This window comes from Centroberyx affinis, unplaced genomic scaffold, assembly GCF_046629955.1.
Source record: "Centroberyx affinis isolate AG114_WGS23_722 - 3 ecotype Tasmania unplaced genomic scaffold, CSIRO-AGI_Caff_v1 ptg000550l_1, whole genome shotgun sequence".
Lineage (NCBI taxonomy): Eukaryota > Metazoa > Chordata > Actinopteri > Beryciformes > Berycidae > Centroberyx > Centroberyx affinis.
The window spans coordinates 169,653-189,114 of record NW_027279195.1 but is presented as its reverse complement, the minus strand read 5'-3'; the positions used below and the strand labels follow the sequence as shown (position 1 = coordinate 189,114).

The following is a 19,462-nucleotide window of genomic DNA, read 5'->3' as shown; positions in this document are numbered from 1 at the left end:
TAGAAAGAGACACACAACGCTGGTCAAATTTTTATTTTTCCTCACCGATCCAAAGCAAACTTAAATATATATGAAATGATTCAAGGGAAAATCCCCATGATGAGGTATAGTGTGTGGTATTGTATAACAATATCAGTATCACGCAGGTCTGTATATTGGGCCCTTAATTCATGCATATATTCTGATCAACAAATCCCTAAAAGAAGGCACCTACTGTTTCACTCTCAAAACATACTGTAGCAGGATAATTCCCTTTCAGCAGGTTCTATACATGGTTTGGAAAAGACATTCACCCACGTGGTCATGTGCAATTTTCTTTTGTTACACATTCAGTACCCTCAGTTAATGAACACTATGTACATGAAGTGCGTAGTATTGTGATTTGTCATATCCAAATGATTGGATATGAAACATTTGGTTGTGAACACAACCAAATTGGCAGAATAAATGCATCAGCAATTTGATACAGGCATTGATAACGCCACATTGTTCATCAGGTTACATTTCTGTCGGTGACCACTAGAAAAAGAAAATTAAGAACGTTTAAGATGTCCACATTTTAGTGGATACTTGAATTTGCAGTAATGGTGTAAACTTGATTATTAAGTTAAACAAAATCAGTGCATACAGAGGCACTAAGCACTGTATATCAGGTATAAGTAACAACAATTGCTGTACATAAACGTGTTTATATACCATTAGCATGAAATTGTTAATTTGGTCAACCAATGACACACTAAATGCCTAGATGAAACAGCTTAATGCCAACCTAAATATTTGGGATGGTTTGATGAATCAAGATGAGGACTTAATCTAAAATAAACTAAAAGCATCTATAATACAGAATCTCCAAAAGTGTGTGCCCAGGAAAGATGGCCGCTGTGCGTTCTGACACTGAAGCATGGTTACTGATGTGCTTTGCTGGCTGGGGTGAAAGCATAAGACGTAAACAAACATGATGTCTGGTGACTGTGTGTGCATGCCATGGGTATTGCTGTGTTCAGGGGTGAAGGCTCATGGAGGTTCTCAGGGTTCAGTTGTGCCCCCTGTGCTGCTACAAAGGGACTGGTAGAGTTCAGAGGTCAGGGAGTACGCCGAGAGGGCCTGCTTGAACTCCTGCAGGGGGCAGTAGACTCCACTACAACCTGGAATAACTTGGTCCTGCAGAGACAGAGACAGGCAACTTACAGAGGCCGTGCAGACAAGGAATTCATACAACAATTTCCTCAGATAAATCACAGTTACTTCCTTGTGGATGTGACCAAAAATGTTGACGTGGCCTCCTACAAAGCATGCTTGGAGTGCATTCTCACCCCTACCTGGCCAATGTAGGACACTTTAACGAAGGGCTCTTTGGTCTGCCGGTGTTGGTGCAGCTCCAGAGTGATATCTGCGGCGTATGGTGGCCATCTCATGTCAAAAATCCCCAGAGCCATCAGACAGGGCATCAAAGTGGTGTCATGTGCCGAGTACAAGAACAGCTTCCTGGGTGAGAGAGGATTTCAATAACATTTTCAAACCGTTTAAAACCTGCACACAATCAAGATTACATAAGAAATGGGTGTGTGTTTTCTTGGACAAGGGTGTATCCTCAGGTGTCTAACCTGTTTGGCTCTGATGAGGAGCCCTGTAGTTTCTCCTCAATGTTGACTACCAAGGTGTGCAGCAGGGGTCCCACACACAGCTGCAGGTTCTCCCTGACAGAACAGACAAGAAGAGAATTAAAGCAGGCTTAGAGAAGTGAATACAACACAGCTAGGTGAATATTTGTTGTTACTGCCACCTATAGCAGTGAATTATTGTTAACATTGGAATCAACAGCCCCTCCTCCTCTTCCTTTGTTTTATCTAACCTCTTGCTGGGTTCGTAGATATGGCAGATCATGTCCACAGCTCTCTGTTCCACTGTATTCCTCCAGGTGTCCAGCACTGCAGGGCAGGCCAGGCCATGTGTCTGTTAATATGCAGCAACATGACACACAGTCATGTCAGATATACAATTACTGAACACAGGCCTTGACTTGGCAAATCCTCTGGATTTTTTTTTAACATCAGAGTCAAAGAGGTGAATCTTATGTAACCAACAGCTTGCTATGCTGCAGCCACACATTACTTGGGTTATGATAATGCTTAATAAAAATCATACGAATCACGATGGGTTATGGTAAGGCCTAATAAAAGTCGTATGTATCATGATGTTGCAGTGTCACCTCTCTAGCAACCATGTCGTCCCTAATGAGGATGAAGTCGACGTGCTGGTGAGCGGCGATGCCGAGTGCGTTCTGGATGTTCTGCAGGTCTGCTGCGACATCTGGCAGAGTGGACGACTCTGCCCAGCGGTGGCTGCACAGAACACACAGTGCCAGCCACCAAACATTAGATACACAATGACAACCTGTCAGAGGCAGCTCAACTCTCCTTATAATTCTGCTCAACACATTTTTCGAGCTTCCAATTTGGGGTAGCCAGTGCATGGGATGTTCTGGGCTTGGTGTGACTCTGTGCCTGGTAGGAAAATATATTCTATTTACCTGCTAAGGATTTTGAGTAGCTTGCATCCATGGTAGTTAGGATACAGGATTTCAGATTCTGCCTCCGTTGTTAATATGGGAACAATTTCTGTAAGTGGAAGTAGAACAGAAAGAACATTACAAATACAGACAGCAGCAGGCATGAGATCCACAATTAAATAAATAACATCATGCACATATGGACTCCTACCTTACCTTTCTGTTTTTGCTGGAACAGACCTGCTACTAGGCATTTGGCAGATTCAATGGTCCTCACAATGTTAGTGGAGCGCACACTGGGAGAAAAAAAAAAAAATAGGTCGTGGAAGGCAGCCAACTTGAAATAGTAAAGTGTTTAGGCTGATATCCTTTGTACTGCACTCACAAACCCAATGCATCAAAGCTGTACAGTGTGGTAAAAGTATTTGTGGTCCTGCTGCACGTCATGATGTGGGGCACACTTACTAGACTTCAGCTGGGCTGAAGGTGGGGCTCAGGAAGGGGTTTTCCTCTATGTATCTCCTCCTCAGCCTCCCTCCCAGCTCATACAGCTGCTGCATGCCCACTGTGGTCAGCTGACCGGGGAACGTGCCGCCCTGCCAAACACGATCATGATATAATCACAACTGTCACCCAACAGCCACACACCTGCAGTCACTGATCGCATGAAGGAAGCCAAAGTGAATGTGGCACAAGAATGGCCGGAGTCCATATTGTGGGATTTAGCTTTCTAAGCTAAACCCAGTACAGTAAACCTCTTTATCCAAGCAGCTAGCTCAGCACAGGAAACGATAATTTTCACCCACTGGCCACAATGCCTGGCAAATTCGCTAACTTTAGCTCCCAAGCTTTTACTTAACTCTTTACTTCAGATGTGTTCAGCTATTATCTTCCTGCACATAGCATCATTTCCATTATCAATATTTGTCAGCATACACGTTCAAATGATGCATTCTGTTATTAAATAGCTGATTTCAACTTCCCAGTCTTGACTTTACACAGATACAATCAGGAAATTTGTCATTTGGTCTATTATTCCATCAAACATATTGGTTGAGCTTGACATTAAATACTTGACTGGTTAAAAACATATGTACAAATTTCCATACTTCTTTGGATATCATTCTCCTTAACTTTTCCAGGCCGAAAAACACAATTTTCCCATGACATTTCCAGGTTTTCCATATAGGAAACTTGGCTGCTCTTAATTTCCTACCTTGAACCAATTCTAGTAGCTTTCCTGTGATATCTGACTTTCTCCCTCTTCTGAAAGCTCTTTTTTGCCTGGTTGCATACAACACCACACCACACACCTACTCACGGTCAATATGTTGCTCCGGTAGCTGTCTTCTACAGGTGCTGCTGGCCTGGGGCCTCCTTGCAGATCCGTCACCACATAGTTGATCTGGGTGTGTGCTGGAGGCTCCAAGAGGTTTGGCACCCACTGGACCTTTAATGACAGAAACGTGACCAGAGAAAGAATTGCATATTTTTTATTGACAGACATTTGGTGACGTCGTAACTTTTTTTTTAAAGATATACGCATGAAATGGGTTGATGGAAAGCAGCATAGGAGTGTCACCTCCATCACGTCAGGAATAGACTTCAGCGGTGTTCGAGCCCCGTGTCGGAACAGGACTTGCACCAGTTTGAGCTCATAGGGAGAGCTGGGATTTGTATCGCCAGTGGTGCAACTGGAAGACAGCTGATCTGGTTCGGTCTTCTTCTGAGACCACAGCATTGAACCAAAAGCCATGGACACCGATACAGAACCTAAAACACCTGCCTTGGTCCAAAGAGTCCTCATAGCTGCCCTGTAAACAACACAGATTGTTCCGTGAGTGATATTTACAGAGAGTCAGTGTGAATTCTACATAAAAGTAATAATAATAATGGGAAGAAGAAGAAGGACAATCATAATCATAATAAGAATAGTAGAAATAGGCTAATAATACATTTTCTGTGTGCCCTTAAGCAACACACTTAGCCTCCAGTATTAGAGCCCAGCAGCACCAGTACCTGCCCTACTATGTAGTATGTGTGTTGTATTAAGTTGTCAGTTGTGCTAAGTGGTAAAATCCTAGTAAGTCCTATCGTTAACATCATTATTATTGGGACACAGTTAACACCCGCAGAGGTGCCCTGCAGCCCAAAAGGTGGGTGACAGTATTTGGAGAGAGGCAAACAACAACAAATGACATGTACAGTATGTGTGAATCATGGCAGCATTAATGTACAGTATGTGTGAATCATGGCAGCATTAATGTACAGTATGTGTGAATCATGGCAGCATTAATGTACAGTATGTGTGAATCATGGCAGCATTAATGTACAGTATGTGTGAATCATGGCAGCATTCCAGTGCTAGTACGAGTTGTTCAGGTCAGGAACAGTTCAGGCTAACTAACCGCTTATCTTTCTCCGCAAGGTAAACAAGATAACTAAGTTAACGTTACATCATTTCAGAGTTATGAAGTTCACATATTCGATAAAATTGCTAACGAAGTAAAGCATAATTCAAGTAAGGGGTAACATCGGTTAGCCAACAAGTATTTGCTTGGACAGTTACTGTCATACTAATCTCAGGTAACTCGTTAACAAGTAAGCTAACACTAACGAGCATGCAGCTAACTCTTGCCAGGCTATTTTCACTTCAAGATCATGGCATAATGTAAAACGTTCATTACTCATAAATCGGTCTCGCTGTCAGCAGCCAGCCTAGCTACCTGTGTCGTGATAACAGATTATTATTCTGCCGCAAATGTACTTACTTTCTCAACAGGAGATGAAATGAATTGATGCCGCTTGCGTTATAAAAATTGAATTATTGATGAAATCACTTGTCATTCGGCAACTCTTGACGCCGGTTTAGGCCGAAGGGCATGCCGGGAACTGTAGTGCATGATACAGCTTTGGTAAAGAGAGCAAAGCTGATAACGACGAAAATAAAACTACATTTCCCAAAACGACTTCATATTCCTGCCTTGCTTCTTCTTTTTCTATAAAATGTGCGGAAGACTAAATGCATCTCAGACTGTTGCTGCCCTCCACAGGACATAGGTGTACCTACACCTCACCGTCTGGTAATGCCACAACTCAAATAGGCCTAATACTTGTCATAAATTATTATAATAGTGTACTACTCACCAACCATCTTGAATGCAAATTATTTCAGTCCAGTATTTCTGTACTAAACCTGATCCCCATCCATTTAAACAAATCTTTTACACACTTGGGCATTATTGTTCAAACTTGGAGCCTTGGACAACTGAAATCCTTGCCTCAATATTTCTTGAAAATCAGTGATTGATCAACCCATGATTGATTTACAGAGAAAGGAAAAGTTTATTGGAGAGCAATCATTCACACAGTCATCCTCTTGGCTACTGCTGTGCTCTACAGACAAAAAGTATGTGCCTTATGCAGCAAAAACCTACACTGATTATCAAATGAGGGTAGTTTGCATAAGTGAATCAGAGTGCACAGGTGATTAACAAACATGGAAAATATTTGCATATATTGTAGCTTCCCACTCCGTTTCAGCTTGTGGCAGATAAAGCTGGATGCTAGCACCCAGCTTCCTGGCAAAGATGATAAGCCACAGTCTTTGTTTGTGCAAAAACATCTTCGCCAGTCTGTCTGCTGCAGGGCCTTTCTGGTGACAACAGTCTGTGAGATAGCAATGGTGATGAGCATAACAAGATACTGATTCAGTGTCAGATGAATATCATTGTAAGGCTATCACTCAAATCAAAGCTGTAGGCCTGTTGCAAGAAATGCAGGAAATCCTTCATCCATGTTCCTTTTTCCTCTGGGTCACCAAATTATCTTGATGGGTGGTGACTTGTGACTGAGGCTTGTTTCATGATTTTATGTTTCATGCTTGTTTGATAAGTCTTTTTTTTTTTATCAATGCGTAGCTGCTAATGCTATCTCTTCTCCCCGATTCTCCCTATTTTCGATATCCATCTTTTCCATTTGGGTTTAATAAAGCATCTAAATGTAAAATCTCAGATTTTCCACAATTCAGTGCTAGGTATCCAGTATGTCTATATTGGCTTGTAATAGCCTATACTGTATAATAACATACACACATGCATCTGTATAAGTGGAAAACAAAAAGATAGAGACGTTCCTTTAAATAATATAATGTAAAACCACAGCAGATTGTGTAATAGATAATTTATTGATTTGTGATGAGTTAGTGATGGTATTATGACATAGAGTCTGTGTCAAAGAACCAAAACTGCAGTGGATGTAGGCTTAGAAAGGATTTCTATTTTTAAAATGGATGTTTGCTGTATTGCATATATATAGGATAACAACCCCTGGTTGCAAAAGATGGTCTTTCACAAACGGAGGTTATAAATCAAACCTCTACAGTTATAGTACATACATTTACGACAAGAAGACTGAAATGAAATAAAAATGCATTCAAAAAACATCAGTTGAAACATTTACCTTTTTACATTGCATAGGGACAAATTCACTAGTTACACAATGGCTCGAGGAGAGAAACTGAAAAGCAAGTGCAATGTCGCCACCTAGTGGCCGAAACTCGTTATAACAGCATCCTTGTAGGACCATCATCTTTTTCTTTGAATCCCTTCACAGGGAAAATGCTCTCAAAATACATTCTGTCATCATTTCTGCACATGAAGGCTCCTGCAAAACATATGATTAATGAAAACCATTTTATTCACACTTATTAGTTTGTGAATTATTTCACTTTAAGGATGTCAACTCAAGATTCCCCAGATCAAGGAGGGACATTTTTGCCTTCTTTTACCAATAAGCTTACTGAGTTACATTTACTTAGCTGTAATCTACACTTGTGTTTTAAGTGTTCTTCAATCAGACAGGTATAGTGCAATGAAGTTAGTAAGTCAACAGATTTGTGCTAACTTTAAATTTACAGTCTTTGCCATGGCTTTTGAAAAGAAAAATGTTATATGGAAATTGAAAAATAGATTTTATCACACCATTCTTTAAGGCACTTTACCTTGATGTAGTTCATTGCACACGCTCTGCACAAACATCCAATTTATGGAACGGCAAGCTTCACAGTTTACTGCATGTCACTTCCCTGTTTTTTTTGTCATTTATTTTTTGCCCTGGGAGAAAAAAACCCAATTGGTTGTGCTATTTAAAGCCAGAATCTAATCTATGATTTATTGCATTGTTGAGATGTGTGTCATAATTTCACTTTACAAACTGCGTTGCAGTTGAAAACAGCCTCAGTCATCTCATACTGGGGATCAGGTGGTCATTCTCCATAGTCTCTCTCTCTCTCTCTCTCTCTCTCTCGCTCTCTCTCTCTCTCTCTCTCCCTCTCACTCTCTCTCCCTCTCTCAGTCTTTGGCTTTTACTGTTGATATAACTGGACTACTTTATCAAAAACATACATTGTGCAATTGTCAGATATCACAGTTTTTACCCTGTTCTGATTTCAAAATTATTTTTCTTTTGCAGTTCAGATGTCTGTTTTTCAAGCTTGGGGACAGCTTTGTTCACAAACAGTATGTGGTCACAGAGACACACATGTCAAGTTTATAGGGTCCATTCACAGACTCCTTCAGTCTGTCCTCAACAGTCAGTTGTCTCTGGTTCAGGAATCAGCACTAGGGTTTGCATAGCTAGTTTGTGCTCACTGACTGACTGATCGCTTCATTCAGAATCATCACTTTGTCTAAACTGATCTTTCCCCCCTTTCTCTTTGGGTCTGAAGGTCCAGCTCTCCCTCCCCTCTCCCCCGTCTCAGCCACTCTCTCTGGTTGTGAATCTATACTGCCAGGTCATCTGTGCGAACCCGGCTGCTGCTTCCGCTGGTCTTGCTCAGGCGCCGCTTGTCCTTCAGGTAGCTGGAGTGCAGCAGAGGCGACGGGGAGCAGCCGTTGGGCAGCTCCCCCGCTGCCTGGTTGTAGCTCATCCTCAGGAAGTCCTCGTCCTCCAGGTTGTCGCGGCTGTGGTGCCGCTCGGTGGCCAAGTTGACCGAATTCTGCTGCAGCGCCATCCTGTTGTTGAAGGGATGAGAGGCCAAGGAGGTCATGGAGGTCATGGGGTTCATGGAGCCCGGAGCTGCCAGGCACTGGCTGAAGTCAGGAGGGGGAGTGCAGGAGGCGGAGGGCCGCGGCGGGCTGTTGGGCTCCAGGGCCGCGGACACCGACACCGCCACGGCTCTCTGGCTGTTCTTCTGGATGGCCTTTTTGCGTACGCACTTCCTGACCCTCCTCCAGCCCAGGTGGTAGAGTTCCACCACGGACAGCAGCAGAGACACGCCGGCCACCACCAGCATGAAGACGATGAAGACGTTCTTCTCTGTGGGCCGGGACATGTAGCAGTTGACGGGGTTGGGGCAGGGCCAGGCCTTGCAGAGGTACAGCGCCCTGAGGAACACCCCGTAGATCATGTACTGCACCACGATGAACGTCACCTCCATCACCGTGCGGATCACGATGCTCAGGACGTACGTCTGCAGCAGGGCGCCCTTCAGGCGGATACGGCCCGTCGCGTCGGACGCCAGCTCCCTCCCGCTCTCCTTCTGCTGGAGGTACTCCTTCTCCCCCTCCAGGTCTCCCCCGCCCTCCCCTCTCTCCTCCCTCTCCTCCTGCTCCCGCCTCCTGCGCTTCTCGTCCCTGCGCACCGTGTGCATGGCGTGGCCCATGTAGATGAGGGAGGGCGTGGAGACGAAGACGATCTGCAGGACCCAGTAGCGGATGTGGGCGATGGGGAAGGCGCGGTCGTAACACACATTGGTGCAACCGGGCTGCTGCGTGTCGCACAGGAAGTCGCTCTGCTCGTCACCCCAGGACGACTCGGCCGCCGTGCCCAGCACCAGGATGCGGAAGATGAAGAGGACGGTGAGCCAGACCTTCCCCACTGAGGTGGAGTGTTCCTGGACCTCCTCTAGGAAATTCCCCAGGAGACTCCAGTCCCCCATCACTGCTCACAGACCGAACACACACCTGAGACACAAGGCCCGGAGAGGGAGGATGACAGGAGAGAGGGAGAAAGAGCAAAGAGAAAGGGGGAGAGAGGGTGTGGCAGAGGATAGGTGAAATCAGATTGAGATTGATAGGTGGAGGATGGAAAGAGAGGAAGAGAAGCAGAAGGTAAAAGGGGGAAAAGAGAGATCATGAGTTATAATAGAGAGCTGTAGCTCCTCCATTGTCCTGGTGATTAAGTGACCTGTGTGTGTGTGTATGTGTGTGTGTGTGTGTGTGTGTGTGTGTGTGTGTATGTGTGGCATCATATGCGTATAAATAGCTTCTTTGCCTGTGAATTGCTTGAGGACTGGACACCATGGCATGAGAACAACCATTTTCCCACAAGAGAGAGACAGAGGGAGAGAGCGAGGGAGTCATGTGGAGTCATGTGGAGTCATGTAAAAGTAAATAACGAGGTTGTTTTAAGAAAAATGATATATTGCTATGTGTTTATATTCTCCACATTCTCTCCATTCCAAATTGTGTATGACAGACAGGGTAGCGGGCCACGGGGCAAGTCAAGGCTAGGAGACAATGTCCTTCTAATGCGATGCGGTGACCTGGCCTGGGCCGCGCAGCCTCCATCTGGCCTGCGGCACGCACCAGCAGTCTTCACTCACAGTGACAGCTCCTGTTAACTGAGCAGCAGCTTTGATGTGCGCACATTCCTGCTCTGTGAAGATGGAGCCCTCCTACACGCTGTGATTTGGATCTATTTGAGAGTGTCAGTCTGATTTCTGCATCTATCCTCTTTGTGTGTGTGTGTGTGTGTGTGTGTGTTTGTGTGTGTGTGTGTGCGCTTCCACCCCTTGACTCCAGTATGAGTGAGAGTTTGGGTGAGACCCAAACATGGCAGTGACGGGCTGCCGTGTGTCAGTGAAGAATGACCCTATAAGGCAGTTCACCAGACGGCTTTATGGGCCGCCATAAATGACCCTCATCATCGAGGGGTTAAGCAAACCCATCAAACTCCAACGAGGGGCGCTTGAGACACAGACCTCCGCCATCTATACACGTACGGCCACTTCCAACTTTTACCACGCAATTAGCGGCCCAAAGACAGATGAGTTACAACAGAATGAAAGAGGGCAGGGAAGTAACGGCTTGACAGGTTTTTCCAACACGTCACACGTCTGAAGTTACTGCCCTACTTGGCAGGGTTATAAGAAAACATATACATTCCTCAAAGCTGTGTCTTAAAATTAGAATCTCAAGTTAAACAAGCTGCCAGTTCATTTGATTTAACGCTGTGCCAGGTAGAAAATGGATACAGAATCACCATAATCACAGATAGTGGAAAAAAAAGCCAAACAATCAGATAATATCTTCTCTTACCACCCCTCATCTCTCTCAGAGTGTAATCCAAGAGCGGTTGGTTCCATTTCCCCATAGAGATAAGTTACTTGTTTATTGTCTGCTGTACAGGGCTTTGAAATGCCTGGCTGACAATGACACTGGTGCTGTCTTATCTGTCTCTCCTCACCCTCACTGTGAAATGACCATGACCATCTCTCTTTCTCTCTCTCTCTCTCTCTCTCTCTCTCTCTCTCTCTCTATCTCTCTATCTCTCTCCCTCTCCCACCCTCCCCTCTCTTCCTCTCTCTCTCTCGTTGTGGTATATTTATGGCAATAGGATGGAAAGTCAGATAGACCTGAGGCATTGTGTTCTTTACCCTTACACTGTGTAGATCAGGGGGAAAAAAACACACCACCATGAGAACATGGGAGAGGAAATGTACAACCTCTATCCGCGCCTTAGGCTGATGCATAGCATAGGAAAGTTTGGGGAATGACACTCATTTTTCCTGTATCCAGCTAATACCCTCTAACTGTCCGACTGTTTGCAATTAGACCATTCAGGGAATGGAAGTCACCGACTCATGGAACGGGCTCACAGCCTTCCTCAGACAGAGCTATGATCTTTACTGGCAGTAAACCACATGAAGGCTGAGGGCCGGGGCAGAGGAAAGGAGCGAGAGTTCAGCCGTCACAATAGCAGGAGGTTCACATTAAAACGGCCGTGTTCTTATCAGCTAATACTGACAACAGGCTTTCCTCACCTGTTCAGACCCAGGCAACAATGCATCTCTCGTTGCACTAATGTGAAGTTGGCCTTTACGGTAGTTCATGATTATTTTGTGTCTGGCAGTATCGTGGCTAGCATTAAAAGTCTGCTTCTACAATTTTGAAAGAAAAAAAAAAGTCATTATTCATCAGTTCATCATTCATGATCTCCAAAATGTAGAAAGATAGTAGTGTCTCTCCAAAAAAAAAGGTGAAACAATGACTTAAGTTACCAACTATTCCTTGAAAAGTACCACATTTTGTTTTAATGTTGTGCTGTCACCCATTTTGTAAAAGTAGTACTTTTACAAAACTATTTGTGTGGTTAATGAATCTATGCGTCAGTATATATATATTTTTTAAATATCACTAGGCCTTATTTTGACTATCCTCCATTCCCAGAGTTGCCACAGGAACGTATGGTCAAGAGAGGTGAGAGTTCACTGACCTGTAGGAATTACTCTGTCAACACACATACAGTACACACACACACACACACACACACACACACACACACGTGTGCACGCACACACACACACACACACACACACACACATGCATGCCCACATACATACACAGCGGTGGGAACGGAATCTTTCCTAGTCTGAGAAAGGTAGACAAAGCAGAATGTGGATTGGTCGGGGGAAAGCTTCCTCTTCCTGTTCTCAGAGGAAGCAATCTCAAACAATATGATTTCCGAAGGACATCAGGGACAAGGTATTAAAAAGTGAGAGAGAAAATGAGAGAGAAAGTGAGAGAGAGAGAGTGAGAGAGAGAGAGAGGGAGAGAGAGAGAGAGAGAGAGGGGCCACAGCGGAGATATTCCAGTGAATTGCTCTGTTGTAACAGCACCTTGTGTCTATCATACCTGTGCTCCTGCTGGCTCTCTGGAGGCTGGGCAATAACCAGGGATTTACTGTGATACTTTGTACCCTTTGCTGAGCTCTTTGGTTTGCCTGTACACCATCATAGCTGTCATATTTGTTTATAATATCTGTGTCAGAGCAATGGACAATCTGGTTATGAGGTATTCAGAACAGCGGACTGCGCAAATAGGACATTGCATACCGCTGAGTTATTTCTCTTTGACGATCAAAGCACAGGGGATCATCTCTCTCTCTCTCTCTCTCTCTCTCTCTCTCACTCTGTGCGTGTGTGTGTGCACCTGCTTGTGTGTGCCGCATAGAGGAAGAGTGTTGGTCAGTAAAGAGCGTTCTGTCACAACAAAGTCTAGGATGGGAGAAGTGTTGGAGAGTTATCATAATAAACCAAGAGAGAGAGAGAGTACATTCTGTATGAACTGAGGTCATTGCACCGCTTCAGTGTGAAATTCAAGCTGAACTCTGTTAGTGTGAACACCTTAAGAAGGGGAAATGTAAGAACTAATGGGTATTACTACGAGCGTATATGAACTTCCAGTCGGATGTGCGAGCATAGACACTGAGCTGGCCTGTTCTGGATAGCAGCCAGGCCACAGAGCGAGGTGCAGTATAGCGAGGGGAAGACAGGCAGAGCGGCTAGAAAACTGCTTCATCGTAGGGTGACGACTGGCGTCCTGCTGCAGCGGCTCGCCGCAGAGCAGAGCCGGCTGACAAAGCCACAGGAATGAGCGCTGTGTGTTCCCTCTCTACCCGGCAACACAACAATAATAAATCCTATCTGACGCCATGCTCTCTCTGCCCGGCCTCCCTCAGCGCTGCCTTACAGGGCCGTGACTCCGGATCAAGAACCAGCACCTCTCCGTTCATGGGACTGTTGCACCGAGCCCATGGAACACATGGTCCGATGTTTTACAGCACCATCAAGCGCTTTTTTTTTTTATTGCTTTAGGGTGGGGCTTAGTGTGATGGTTTCAGATTATGGAAGCATTACGTGTGATTTTAGAGCTAGATACTGTTCCTCTAGGCTGTAGGTTTTAACTCCTAAAATGGAGTCAGACAGTAAAGACAGTAAAATGCTGAGAACAGGCAAAAAGTTGATTGTGGTTCCATTCCAGTTTTGAGGCTGAACCCTTCCCCAACTCTCTCTCCATTCACACCATTATCTTCCCCTGCCAGTTGGCCCCTCTTGGCCCCCAGTGTATCCACTGGACAGGAACAACAGGGGGCAGGGTTGATTTAAACATCCATATTCTCTCCCTGATCTGCACCCCTCAGCACTAAGCTGTGTTTGACATACTGTACACTCCCAGTCCTCATAGAGGACCACAATGTACTGCCTGGTCTATGGCTCATCATAAACACATAGGCACTTGTGGCGGATATACATTTACATTGCCAGGTTCCCTTTAATGGGGCATGTTTAGACTAGCATCCATAGAAGAAAAAGTATTTACATGCTGCTGTGCATTAAGTACAATAGTGCCATTATGTGTGTATCAGTGTCTGTTGAGTTAGTTTGAACAATGTCTGGCTGTGAGGCAAATATTTCAGCAATCACACATTATAGGATTTCAGTATATTGCCTCAAAACCACCTAACCTGAACAACTCAAAGATGGTCTTCAATTTCAATAATGCACAGGAAAAAAAATCTCATTCATCTATTAGAAGAATGTCTATTTGACAAATTCTACGGGGCCAAGTTTGGCCTCACTGGCCCACATTGGAGGCCCAGTGTTAGATTCTAAAAATATTGTAGAGAGCCAAATTTGGCCTGGTGGCCTCAAAGGATTCTAGTGCAGGCCACCCAGATTTGTCCCTTTATAATTCCATGGCCCTCTGAATGGTTCCAAATTGGTAAATTATCCTGTATTTGGACTATATTATATATATTAGGTGTGATTTGAGACAGCTTACTTATTAAGGCATGATAACAATAATAATATAAGATCTAGAAATGTATGTTCTAACAGATACATTTAAAAAAAAAAATTGAATTGCCATTCCCAACAAAAATACCCCCCCCCCCCCCAAAAAAAAAAAAAAAAAAAAAAAACGTGACCAAAGTGAATGTGTCACCTCTGCCTAATTTTCCATTTAAAATTATGAACACCTCAGTGCTTGGCTGCCCTAAAAAGACAAGGTAAAAAAAGAAACATACTCTACATCCATGTTTCACCAATACAAGAAAAAGAGCATGCACTTATTGTACAGTATGGTGTATTTTGTTGGACACATGTTGTTTTATAGCCTTGACCTGAACCTTTGAAGAGCTTCTAGTGATGGTTTCAGCACTGGAGAAATAAAAAGATAGACCAACGCTGTGTGTTACAGCTCGTCTTAAATGACCCGATCCAGCAAACCTCTGCCAGGAACACTATAACAAAAATATCCATACCAATAACAGTTCACTTTGCAGGCACTGTGTTGTGACAGCTCAGCAATGTTTCAGCCACACTGGAGCACTAGGAAAATGTCAGACCAACCAGACCGCTGCTCTGCTCTAATACATTTATACACTACTTTTGTCAGTCTGCTGTGATTTATAAATTGAAATTAACAGAGCTGTGTACAGGATGCCATCCCCCAGCTGCAGTTATTCAAATTCCCAGTGTTATTTTTATACCAGGGGTGATTCAAGCTGCCCCTCATTTTACCAAAGTACTTAGGTATCAAGAGGCCACTTAGGTGAAATGGAGAGATTAAAGGAAATATGAAATATGACTACTTGGGCCTATAAGGCACGCCTTTTGAACTAGAACTTGAACTTCAACACGCGTGCAGAGCCGATACCAGTATTTTTAAACGTGCACCGCGGCAACTGTTTGTGTGTCAGACTGTAGGGGTTGACGTGCGTTTCTCTTCCATGAGTGCCGGGGATTAAGATCAAGGATGGGCTTAAGTTTAGCTGTGGGGGGCCAGGGGTGAGCTCGGGATAGCACAGCCCACCGAGTGGAGCTGATGTTGGATCGGTGGGGTGGGGTGGGGGGATACTTCCCGAACTCACTGAGTGGGTCACCTGTCGCCTGACTCCCGGACCACCACCGCTTATAGCCTAGCAGTGGATCCAGGCTGCCATGTATCAGTCATGCCAGCAGAAGCCAGCGGGCTGATCTGCCGCCTGTTACCTTACATGGCTGTCTGGCTCTTCATCTGCCCACTACTGTACACAGACCCACAGCCCTGTTATGATCCACTGTTTAGCTGCATGGCATTATACTGGAAGCCCCAAGCCAGACAACTGCCAGGTGTATTAGCCATGGAGGGAAATTCTGTCGAACACATTCCTGGTGGAAATTCCTGGGTAGATGCTATTTGCAGGGGTAAATAAAAGATTGTATGGTTGGCTATTAGTTTGGCCTGTTTTTTTTTGTTTTTTTTGCCTTCATTGCATGATGAAAACATCGGATCATCATCGGATTAGTGAGCGTGTCTATGTGTTTGCGTGATATGTGTTTACACGAATCTCCTAATTGCTGTTTATCTTAATTTCTGTTTCATGGCACTAAAAAATAATTTTCATGACTATGCTGGAAGTCAGGATTCACACTAATGTGAAAATGTGCGATTGTTCAGATTTAGTGTGGCTTCAGGCAAACAGAAATAGATTCACATTGATTCACGCTGAATAACTGTTATCAGTGGGTCTAACAGATTTCTTTTGGACAATCCAGTCTCTTGTTTAGGGGTGATGACCCCTTCTTTTTTTTTAGGAATGCCATGCCTGGAATCACATGTCAAGCCTGGCTTTATATCCGTTTTATAGTGTTTATTGTATTTTTACTTATTTTGCAGATCCAGGTTTAAAGGGCAGCTGTATGAATATCCCCCTTTTGTCGGAGCCAAAACTTCTGACATCTAATCTTCTCTATCAAAAAAATCAGTAGAGAAATCTTTTGTCTGAAATGTGGAACACTGATTTCTCTTACTGGGGAAACAGCAGCTCAACTTCCTCAAATATTTCTAGTAATTTTTGTGAAAGCGAAGAGACAGGAAAGCCACAGAGAGACCGATTTTGACCTCAGAGTCTTTAAATTTACACATTGTTAATGGCTCGAAGTTTTAATACACTCTAGCGCTGCCCTTAGTTTGAATATATTTGTCTCTTAAGAGAGTTATGGGACAAATAGAGGTGTGTGTGTGAGAGAGAAAGGTAGATGGAGATGAGGAGAATAGGAAGAGAGAGAGAGACCAGGGTGAAAGCTGTACCTGCCTGGGACAACAGAGAGACTAACACACACCAGGCCTATTAATCAATCCTCCCAGCCCTTCAAGACATCAACCCTCTCTCAGAGACTTCGTTACTATCCTCTTACACCCTTCACTGTAAGCCCCACTGTTGTTGTTTTGTAGGATATTCACACTGTAAGTTATTGCATTTACCTAAATGCCTGCAGTCAGTAGAGTAAATCCCTATAATGTTTCAGCTGAGTGACATAAAAGTAGCATTGAAACAAGAGATAAGTCACTTGGTGGTCAACCTGACAGAGGCATCATGTTCAGACTTACATATCAGTGATGAATAAAAATACATGTGAAAAATATACAACCTGTTAAATTTGATGTACATTCGGTTGTTTACCTGCTGTCCTGCTCTGGAGTTGTTGCCTGCTGTCCACAGTGAGACAAGTCTTCCTTTTAGCCAATGGATGAATGACAGGTGACGATGCAGAGATCAGCAGAGAACCGGCGGGCTCAGCGGACAGCGTTGGACTGGGCTGCGATGGCGGGACGGCGTTCCCCTCAAAGACACCCTGACAGGTACGAACAGGAGCGTGTAGAGTGTGAGCTTAGTGCTGTCCCAGGACCAAAGTGTTATTCTGCACAGGGGGCACGAGAAGAAAAGCAGGGGCATCACGAGAGAGAGCGTTTTCCCCCCGTGGCCCTCCCTTCTGTCTCTCCTCCTCCATCTCCTCCTCCTCCTCCTCCTCCTCCTCCTCCTCACTCCCCCTTTCTCCTTACATCCCTGCCACTCTATTTTCTGCTGGGAAGCATTCTCCGGCAACAGGAGGGGAAGTGGAATTGTTTTCTGGCATCAATGGCAATTCCGCTCGGAGTAAACTTCCAGACTGCTGTTATTTACTGTGTGTTCCCTTACGTTTACAGCTGTTGTCTGTGCTGTGTTAAGGTCTAGACAGGGCAAACTCTCTGTTGTGCCAAAGCTCAGATCCAACATTTGAACTTGTGTAACATTTTAAGTTGATCATTACATCTTAGGCCTTTTTGCATTATTCTTTAAACTACTGGATATTTGTTGATCCAAGCTATGATTAAGTTATAGTCATCTTGAAGTAAATTCAAATAAAGACAAATTGAATAGGATGGATGAATGGATTAAAAATATGATGAGACCCACTGACATTATAGATGAAGCAAAGTTGAGTTTTCAGACAGGCCTCTAAAAACAAAAGAATGGGTCGTACAATCAGCATGCATACAGATACTAGCCTACCTACTGCAGTTAAAAGATTTGGTGGAAATACCTACTTTGGTCATGTTTCCTCGCTTCTTCTTCTCTCAAAGGTGGTGCTGCACTTAAGTTGCAAGGGATGCAAAGCAACACTCTGAAGCGAAAACTCAAAGACCCCAAGTTCCTCTCCTCTACCCTCACCCTCCTCCTCTTCCCTTCCTTCCTCCCTTTCCTCCTCTGCCATATGCAGCGTGGGTTTCTGCCTGGGACGGTCTCTCCGCTCCACATCACGAGCCTGCAGATACATGCGGCATTATATAATGGGAATCTTTTAAGTCTGATTCCTCCTTGCTGAAGGGCCAATATGCATTCAAATGACTGTAATTATGTGGTGGGGGCACACACACACACACACACACACACACACACACACGCCCACACATATGTGCACACACAGACAATGTAGTTGCAGGGGCATCAACTGGCAACTATGACTTTGCTTCTACTCACCTCATAATTGTTCTACTTGAGAGAGAGAGATGTACACACACACACTAAGATACACACTAAAACACACACACACGGAAAGACCTTAAAGTGGATAAATGACCACTCCTTGCTATCATCTTCTCCCACTTCGCAGGCCAACTCTAACGTCACATCCCCCATCCCCTAAAGATGGGTCAAGTTCACTACCTGGATTTTCCTGCTATGCCTTTTTCCATAGTTTGCCTTGAAGAGTCATTTCCATTTATCATTTTATTAGGGACCACCTCTATCCTTTCTCAATGAATCGCTCTTTCAGTGCAATAACAAAAAAGATAACCATCCTTCTAGTACATATCGTTGGTTACGCTTATTTGCCTTGTCCTGCCATCTGAAAGGCCAAATTCTCCCCTGTAACAAATGCGCCTTTGACAGCAGGGTGGAGAAAATGTTTTAGCGTGTATAAATAGCTGGGAAACTATTTTGTGATATGAATCTCCCCCCTTGGACCCCGAGCCAAGGGGTGTGACCCTGTGACCCCCCCTACATACTTTATCTGTTTATCAATTGTTCTTTTATTCATCCTGTCATTTCTTCTTTGATCTCTCGTTCTTTTTTTCTCTCTCTCTCTTTGTTATTCCTAAACTTCAGCTTCATTCTCATGTGTGACAGATTTTAATGTCACCCATCAGCTGGTCATGACAGCCTCTACAACACATAAGGCCTCTGCCCTCTATGTTCCAGCCCCTTTGTGAAGAGTGTGTCAACATGTTTTCTCTTCATGCTGCTTCTCAGTCTTCAACACCGACTAATGCAAAAACTTAAGCACCCAGTCACTGCATCCTGAAAAGGTTGCAGAGGAGTCAGTAAGGTGAGTAAAGTTCTCTGTGATTTCACAGTCAGGTTTCCTGAAACAAAAGCCAGTGGAGCATCTAACATCCCCCTAGGCCTCAGTCAATCCAACGACAATGTTAAATGGAGTGTTTGAAGGGATGGAAAAGCTGTAGCTAATTCCTAATTACGCCGGCCTCCTCGGTTTAAAGGCTACTCTGTCATTTCCATTGTGCTGCTCATCAGCCTGGATTAGAAGTGGAACAACATTCACACAGTATAGCAGCATGAAGCGAA

The 19,462-nt window shown here is 44.3% G+C and overlaps 2 protein-coding genes across 2 annotated transcripts; both read right to left on the bottom strand.

Annotated features, from left to right (window-relative positions):
• Positions 1-24: 24 nt before the first annotated feature.
• On the bottom strand, positions 25-5,351 carry acp6 (acid phosphatase 6, lysophosphatidic). The gene is made up of 11 exons (XM_071518099.1): positions 5,281-5,351; positions 4,092-4,323; positions 3,831-3,959; positions 2,975-3,105; positions 2,726-2,805; positions 2,531-2,618; positions 2,210-2,342; positions 1,853-1,953; positions 1,605-1,697; positions 1,320-1,485; positions 25-1,161 (listed from the first exon to the last, which is right to left on the bottom strand). Exons 2-11 carry the CDS (start codon positions 4,314-4,316, stop codon positions 1,027-1,029), a joined length of 1,281 nt encoding a protein of 426 aa, XP_071374200.1. The 5' UTR covers positions 4,317-4,323; positions 5,281-5,351; the 3' UTR covers positions 25-1,026.
• Positions 5,352-8,291: 2,940 nt separating this feature from the next.
• Positions 8,292-9,449, bottom strand: gja5a (gap junction protein, alpha 5a). The gene has a single exon (XM_071518083.1). The coding sequence runs from the start codon at positions 9,447-9,449 to the stop codon at positions 8,292-8,294; it is 1,158 nt and encodes a 385-aa protein (XP_071374184.1).
• Between the last annotated feature and the right edge of the window lie 10,013 nt (positions 9,450-19,462).

Coding starts and splice junctions, on each gene's coding strand:
- acp6 (XM_071518099.1), bottom strand. CDS start 4,316: ATGAGGACTCTTTGGACCAAGGCAGGTGTTTTAGGTTCTGTATCGGTG. Junction 1,954..2,209: donor ACGACATGGTTGCTAGAGAG/GTGACACTGCAA, acceptor GCATATTAACAG/ACACATGGCCTGGCCTGCCC. Junction 1,162..1,319: donor AAGTGTCCTACATTGGCCAG/GTAGGGGTGAGA, acceptor CTGTCTCTGCAG/GACCAAGTTATTCCAGGTTG.
- gja5a (XM_071518083.1), bottom strand. CDS start 9,449: ATGGGGGACTGGAGTCTCCTGGGGAATTTCCTAGAGGAGGTCCAGGAA.